Source organism: Mytilus trossulus, chromosome 7 (assembly GCF_036588685.1).
Source record: "Mytilus trossulus isolate FHL-02 chromosome 7, PNRI_Mtr1.1.1.hap1, whole genome shotgun sequence".
Classification (NCBI taxonomy): Eukaryota; Metazoa; Mollusca; class Bivalvia; order Mytilida; family Mytilidae; genus Mytilus; species Mytilus trossulus.
In genome coordinates, this window is record NC_086379.1 from 15,815,762 (window position 1) to 15,824,262 (window position 8,501).

The following is an 8,501-nucleotide window of genomic DNA, read 5'->3' on the forward strand; positions in this document are numbered from 1 at the left end:
TTTTTCTACCATTAGTTAAAAAACACGGATGATTTCGCAGTTGCTTTTAAAAAAGCCAGGACAATAATAAACACTGATTGTTTTGGATAAATACAAGGAAATTGTGCTTCTTTGTTGATTAAAACATATAATAGTATTTCTTATAAGTTGGGTAGTCATGTAAAACTATCATAATTATGAATTAGAAATTGATTGCCCTTATCGAATGTTTTGTTCGCTCAATAAAGCTCAAACTATAATAAATGAAATGGTTCGATTCACTCGAAAAAAAACACGATCCTAGCCGGACACTATAACTATCGTGTTAGTGGTAGTAATAACAAATCCTTCACAGTTTCAAACTTATCTTGTTTAGGCGCGTTCAAAGCTAGGTCATGGTACAAAAACTGGTCAATTTTCAAAGACCACATTTATACATTACAGTTATTTCTGGTATTTAATTTGTTGTGGTGTTAGGTTGCTGTTTTTTTTCTCACGTTTACCTTTTAAATAACAAACTATATTTTTAATATGTATTCATTTTCTTTATATTACCCTTTCTATAGTTTTTTCTGTCTCCGTTCTTATAATTTCCTTCTGTATTTTCGTTTCTTTTCCTTTCTTTGTTATCATCGTCTATGTTATAATTGGAATTTTGAGAATCTACAAGAACTAAAAGATATTAACTGCTAATTCTCAAATAGATAATATATTTTTATATATTTTATATAATAGTAAAATTAAGTATACACCATGTTTTCATGCAATGGTTAAAACCTGATTTATGTAAGGCGATTGATTCATTTAAATTGAGTTTTTTAATGCAGGAACAAAAAAATATTTTAATTTTTAACCTCGGCAATTGCAATTTTCAATGAAAATACAAAGGTTAATTTGTAGCGATTATTTTTCTCTACTAATTAGGAAACTTTGTTTTCGCTGTCATATGCTGTGATGCATTCATCGCAGATAATTTTCCTGCATACCTCTTTGTGATCATTTTATTCCTTAACTTCGTGTTTGCTATTTTGTTTTGTTATAAAATATTTACGTTTATTGAACATTAGTAAACTACTGTAGCTGAAATTTATAATATGTTATAAAGAGATAATTAACAGTAGATTATATATCACTTTTTTTCAGTGACGTCCCATATGAACGTGCAATGAACAGACAATCTTTATTGCTTAATTCGTTTTTAACAGTCTGGGCATACAGAGAGAACATCTTGCAACCTCACAAATAGTAAGTTTTGGGGTGTTGGCAAATTCTTCATACCAGAATATAAAGCATTTCTCAAAGCATCTCAATTCGTGTACCCAACGGAACCCATGAATATGAGTACCATACGATAGATATGAATTCAGTTTCTTTATATTACCTTGTTTTATGTCATCTTTTCTTTCAATAATTCCTCCATTTTCTTCTCTCTTCTTACTACCATTTTCATCTTTTGTAATTCTGCTTGTACCATCATCACAGTTAAATGAACCTACAAAAAATAATAGAGATTTACTGCGTATTCCCAAACAGCTGATATATGGTATATGAATATAGAAACATTTAAAGAACATACTATATTATTATAATGCATTCGTTTTCATTATATTACGTTTTCTATCGTTCTCTCTGTATTTTCATTCATTTCTCCATTTTTGTCTCTTTCCTTTCCTGGTTTTCAACTTCTGTATCACTATCTGTGTTATCATTGGAGTTTTGAGAATCTCAAATAAAAGAGTTGAACTAAAATAGTATTTCCCTTTACTGAAACAAATATACATGTATGTAACCTTACTTATTACAACAAGGAGTTAAACTTAGACTGTATAACTAGCTATAAATAGGCTCGGCGATAACAAAATGGCTCATAAAAAAAATGTTAAATGTAACGTTAACTTAACAGGACTATTAAAATCCCTCGACTACAGGTACCGGACTTTTAAGCCGACCGTGCAAGGGCTAAATAGCCAGTCATGGTCGTTAAAATCTTCCATTTGTTGTTCCTGGCTTTGAACAATCAAATATAAAGATGGAAAAATTGTGGTTGTAAGCACTCTAATCAAACCTAAGTTAGTTGTGAAGCTGAACGATAATGAAATCTAGTTCAAAATACAATGCCAACTAATAATTAATGTTTTGCCAGACTTAAAAAAGTAAGCACAAGTTCTCAACTTTATTTGAACCGATTATATCACCCTTTATAATCGATATTCCTTAACTATCAAAATATGTGATCTTTCTATGACCCTTCGTTTTATCATTGCAACTTTTTCAATCATTATTACTTGTTTTCTGTTTTGGTACTTCGTCCTTTTTTTCCCCATTATCCTTTTTCTTCTGATCACGCCGAATGTGGTATTTTCCCCTAGCAGCTGTAATGACATTTGACAGAAAGTATATTACGTTTATACCTATGTTTGCTTTGTATTGGTGGTCATACAATTACATGAAAAGTGATAAGCAAATCAAAGCTAATTTTTTTTGTCCATATTCAATTAACAAATAAATGGCCAGAAAGTACTTGTCAGTTTCCCCTCTTATCCGCCTGTCGTCTTTTAAGCAAGTTACATTTGGTACCAACTTGAACAATATTATGTAAACTTACCTATGGAAAGGGACAATAGTTTTCTGCAGTCTTCTTTTGAACAATTGTTGGTTTTTTTATAACTTTTTGTACATATGTTCACCAAGCAATCATCAGTCAAGTTTGTATACATTACTGGATATGACGAATTCATATGAAATGAAAATTCGATTGATGTGACTCATAAAGCAAACTATTTTAGACTTTCACTTTTTATGAAATTTGTTCACAACCTTTCGAAATCACATTTTATTTCAAATGGTTTGCAAGCTTGAACATGCATAAATAGCAATAAACGTAACAGTATTACCATCGGTCATCACTTTTTGTAACAGTTGATCTGTTTCATTAGTTGAAAATTAAAAATTACCAGTTGAAAATATAACCGTCATGCAAACAATTGAAGCTTTAAAAAAAGATTGACTCTGTTAATCTTATGCGTTTTAAGCGCTTGTTTGTATTTAATTTCACAAGCACGGAACATTTGATATGCCAAATATTTGAAAATCAAGAACGTATAAATTCATAAACACATTACAAAAACAATACATGTATGACTATGACCAAAGAAACCAAGAATAATAGCCAAATCTATTTAAGGTAGTACAATACAAAGATTTTATAACTCCTACACCCAAGTTTTAAAATGCTGTAACTTTCTTAATAATGTTTGAAAATTTATAAAAGCTGTAGTTTTAGACAAACTAACAGATTACTTTTTCAAATTAATGCAATGTTAGCATTATGCAACAATTATGTAACCAATTATAATGTTAACTGTGTCTAAAATATTTTTCACAAAATTTTCACTTTCAAATGAAATAAGTTTCTGCAAAGGTTTCCCTAGTGGGTTGATCTTATTATACGTTGTTCCTATGGCCATTATCTATAAACATGTGTCTCATATTTCAGATAGAACGTATAGAACAAATTTTACACGTAATATAATGCTATCTTCTTTTATGTGGTTAGGATGTTTACACTTATTAGAGATTTATGAGAGAATGGAATACCATAAGGACAATTTGATACATCCTTTTGAAGCCCATGACGTGTTTATTAAGATTTCGTTAAGATTTTCTGTATAGTTAAAGAGATGATATAGCTTAATTCATTCAAATGAACTGACTCAGATTTTGACACTAATTACATAATAATTGATTACATAATATTTTCATATTAAATATATTGCAACCATTTAATAGATTAATCTTTTATCTATCTATATATAAATTAACTCTTTTATTATTTTCTATGCATTCATAAAAAAGTTACAGCATTTTAAAGATTGGTGATTGGAACTAAAAAAATCTTTGTATTGTGCTACCTTAAGGTTTATTTTTTGAAGAAAATTGGGACCATATTATCGAAATACCTATGTTATTTATTAACAACAAAAACAAAAATATCAAAAGTATGTTTCCAATAATGGCAGTTAGAAATAAGATTACGAAAAACCAAGGAAAATCAAAACTTAACGTTCCTTATCAATTGGAAAATCAAAAGCCCAAGCACTTTAAACAAATGGAAAAGACCTACTATATATCTGTTCTTCTTTATGTACAAAATAGTGAATAAAAACCTGGTTTGGGGGCTAATAAAACATTTCACTTATATGACAGTCGCATATAAGTCAATTCTATAATATTGCTAGCTAGCTTTAAAACTTTGTTTTTTAAGAAAACGCCTGCACCAAATCAGGAATATAAGAGATGTTATCCATTCGTTTGATGTGTGTTTGGGCTTATGATTTTGTCATTTGATTACAGACTTTGTTTTCGAATTTTTCTTGGAGTTCAGTAGTTTTGTGATTATACCTTTTTCCTCAGGTAGTTAAGGAGCCTCTGTCATTTGTTAGTCTGTTTGATTTAAGTTTATAGTTCAGTTTGACGTCCATTTTTACTGAAAATGCACACATTTTATTTTAGGGGCTGTTGCATTCCGCCTCCGAGTGCGGAATTTATCGCTGTGTTGAAGACCCATTGGCTGTTTTCTGCTCTTTTGTCGGGTTGTTGTGTCTTTGACACAATCACCATCTTTTAAATTACTAAGATTCAAAGTAAGTTTTATACCACAAAGTATTTCAAATGCAGGTTTATATTACAGTGTTTTACTTTTACGACACACGGCCTAATTGAGCCAAATAAGTGGTTTGTAGGAATCAGATCATACGCTGTCCCAGTACGTAGCAATATTACCCTGGTAATGTTTTATGTGTTGTCTTTGTTTATGCGTCTTTTGTTTTAGTGTTGGTTGTATGTGATTGGTGTGGTATTTTATAGCATTTTCTTTTTTATTAATTCCTATTTTCCTTGTGAAATATGATACCATTAGAGAGGTCTAAATATCTAGGATGCTCTTAGTTAACAAATATTTGTTTTTCTGTGTGGACTTTAATCCAGAACACTTAAATAAAATGTGTCTTCGACCTGAACTAATATTTATATCAATACAAATACAAATAAGTAAGCCTGAAATATTTTTTTTACACAAGGTCATTGTCTAAAAGTCTGTTGATATTTGAAAAAAATAGCATCAGTTTCATGTGTGTACTTTAATCTAAAAAAAATTAAATTACTACATTAGGGGAATTTTAACAATGTTGACGTATTTCCGAACATGTGTTCAAAATATAATTTTTGAGAGCTTGCTGGAAACTCCTTTTGTTTAAGTTTCGGCAAAAATCAAGCTTTATAAAAGCATGACGAAAAAGGGAAAGTTAAACCATCAGTTGAACCATCCGTAAAACCATCAGTAAACCCGTCACCAACATTATATCGAAAGTAAAGCTTTACGTTATAAATACTTGACGATTCGAAGTATACGCTTTCATTGTATCCTAGATACAAATTAAAACATGTAAAGTTTGTAATGTTGTTTCAAACTTGTCATCCAAAAAAAACATTGACGGTATTCGATATTGAGAAAAAAATCTTATTTAATTTTTATGCAAACAATTCAAAATGCGAGTTTAAATCATTGCGATGATAACTCTGACACTTTTTTCGTAATGATAAAATCGTTGCTATAATTTCTGAATTTACAGTATATGATCAAATGTTGATGGATCAAGAAAAAAGTAATTTCTTCAATATACGCATGGTTGTTATATCAAACAACTATTAATTTTAAGCTTACCTCTTTGAATCTCTATCTTTACAGTTTCGATACAGCCATTTTCTTCATGGTATTGTTTGTGAAGACATGTAAATAACGTATCGACTCCAAAATCTGGTATGCATTCCCTACTGTTTTGTCCTCTTCCTAATTTTATTTAAAAAATCAAAAGTATAAAGACTATTATCTCAATTCAGTTCCAGGTAACTCATTATTGTAAATCAACCCAATAAAATGCCTAATTTGTTTAAGTATGAATCCATTTGTAAAACAAAATTAATCCAAAGACAAAACGAACCGAACTATGATTTTTCATATGAGTACCTTATAGGTCAAGAATTGCAGTAGATATTTATTTCAGGACAACTGGGAAGAAAATAATCTTGAAATTTTCTTAACTTTTTTCAAATTGTTATTCCATCTATACTATTAAACGAGAAGATCTCATTTTGTGTGTCGCTTCTCTTCCTTCCACGATAAATTAATCACCATGCCTCTGTGTTCTATAGGTAACATGCATAGTCGCATTTGTCATACATTCTTATGATTATTCAGATTGAGTTATTTTTGGAGTAAAACGACAAAAAAGGAGTCCCGATATTGATTCCTTCATCAGACTGACTTTTAGTTATAGATAAGACTTCCGGTTTGAAACATGCACAAGTGCAACCAATAGTATGATAGATAAAGAAATAAATAAGCCAATAAATGCGTTCACCATATTATGGTGTTTAGATCGCAAGAAACACAACTACTTCCGGTTTGAAACATGCACAAGTAAAACCAATCGTATGATAGAGACTTTGTATTCTGTCTACTGTTGAAATGTTTACTATTTAAGTAGTCATAGTAGTTGCATATATATTGAAATAAGCAAAACCTGTGGAAACAAGTATGTGCCTATAGTACACGGATGCCACATCGCCGAGCACTATATTTACTAAGTTTCGAGGTGATTGAAGTTCAACTTCTAAAACTACCTGGACAAAAAACTTTAATTTGAAGCGCGACAGACGGACGGACGAACGAGCGAATAAACACACGGATGCACAGACTAGAAAACATAATGCCCATAAATGGGGCATAAAAAATGTTGAAAGTGAAAGTAGTGATTTGGCAAAAAAGAATGTAGGGTAGAGATTAGAGGGAGGCAAGACCTTTTTTCAGGAATTTGGCATCGGGTGTTTTTAAGCTCGGGATTAGGGGCTTGATCCTCACGGGATCCGGAAAGATATTTTCAATTTCGGGATTTCGTGATATTAATTCTTTTAAATTTTGCATATCGCGATTTCATGTTTTTAAGCCCGGAATTTCGGAATTGGGTCCCCTCCTACCACCTCTCAAATAAGCCTAAGTCGGTCGTATAGTCATTTATACAAGATTCATATCCTTCCATTGCAAAGTTAATAAGGCTCTCAAAAGAAAACAATATTTGTGGTCTGAGGCCAGAAAGGAAAATAATTGAATTTAACAGAAAGGAAACAAATTTCGGACTTTGGAAAAAGGGAGAGGGCTTTTGATACCTTTTATGGAATTCTCCATACATAATATTTTTTACAAAAGAATCCTGCAACAGTTCACAAGCTGTCTATGCCCGCGATTTCGCGTGTGTGTTCTAGTATGTATATATATATATTCAAAGCAGTTTTTCCTTCAATTACTGAACACTTACATTAAAATATTCTTGTTTAGAATGTGATTTCCTCGGAAGGTAAACATTTTACATGTGTTTTATTAATGTAACGTTTTTATGCCTGTAGCAGCATTTTCAAATTTCTGGGGTTTTCAATATGTCACCTAACATATTATCACACTTCTGTTATCTATGATTGATTTTAAAAGATATTTTCTGGTTTTTTTATGTGTTAATTTCATCCACGGTTGACATGATAAGTAATTAGGCAATATTGGTTTCATAGCAGTCATGCACGTTTAATGTTTGAAATATTTTTATAGTCCAGTCACTTACCTTCTCCGTGAATTCCAGTTAATACGTGGACAAGGACAACTAAGGAAAGACTATTCATAGTACTCCAAAGGATAGACCTACAAGAATAAATAACTATAAATGACGATTTATGTAATATATACGTGTTTCTCGTTTCTCGTTTTGTTTATATAGATTAGACCGTTGGTTTTCCCGTTTGAATGGTTTTACACTAGTAATTTTGGGGCCCTTTATAGCTTGTTGTTCGGTGTGAGCCAAGGCTCCGTGTTTAAGGCCGTACTTTAACCTATAATGGTTTAATTTTTAAATTGTTATTTGGATGGAGAGTTGTCTCATTGGCACTCACACCACATCTTCCTATATCTATTGATCATATTGTCAAAATGCAACTAAATCACATGATATTATATCATAAAAAGTCCATAATAATTTTAATCACATGGCAAAATCAAATGACAAAACACAAAGCGTAGGTAGTAAAACCATCATGAAGTACTAGGTCTCATGCGGAAGGAAATATTGATGTAAATTGTAATTATATATATATATATTAGAGTTAATCAATTTTCAAAACGGAAACCAATACCCACTCTGTCTAAATATTTTTTTTTATGCATATAGCAATTTTATAATCATGTCTACGTTTTAGAATTAAGCTAAATATCAAATTTGATTATTGTATTTATTATGTTCTTGGATTTCTGTCTAAATGACGACTACATCTGGAAAACTTATTTATATTATTTAGGGTTTTTTTAAAATATTTTCATATGTTATATCTCATGTTATTTGTGGTAATGTTTGATTACCGTGATTATTGCCGTAATTTTTACAAACCTATGCTATGATTTTAACGGCCTTTTTGGATGCAAT

General features: G+C 30.7%; 1 protein-coding gene across 1 annotated transcript; it reads right to left on the reverse strand.

Annotated features, from left to right (window-relative positions):
• Positions 1-1,042: 1,042 nt before the first annotated feature.
• Positions 1,043-7,747, reverse strand: LOC134726196 (uncharacterized). Its single transcript, XM_063590596.1, has 5 exons — positions 7,650-7,747; positions 5,702-5,827; positions 2,585-2,698; positions 1,361-1,471; positions 1,043-1,059 (listed from the first exon to the last, which is right to left on the reverse strand). The coding sequence occupies exons 1-5, from the start codon at positions 7,705-7,707 to the stop codon at positions 1,043-1,045; spliced, it is 426 nt and encodes a 141-aa protein (XP_063446666.1). The 5' UTR covers positions 7,708-7,747.
• Between the last annotated feature and the right edge of the window lie 754 nt (positions 7,748-8,501).

Bases quoted from the DNA above. Each gene is read 5' to 3' on its own strand.
- LOC134726196 (XM_063590596.1), bottom strand. From the start codon at position 7,707: ATGAATAGTCTTTCCTTAGTTGTCCTTGTCCACGTATTAACTGGAATT. The intron at 5,828-7,649 runs GTAAGTGACTGG...AAATAAAATTAG, and splicing joins AACTGGAATTCACGGAGAAG to GAAGAGGACAAAACAGTAGG. The intron at 2,699-5,701 runs GTAAGCTTAAAA...CGTCATATCCAG, and splicing joins AAAGATAGAGATTCAAAGAG to TAATGTATACAAACTTGACT.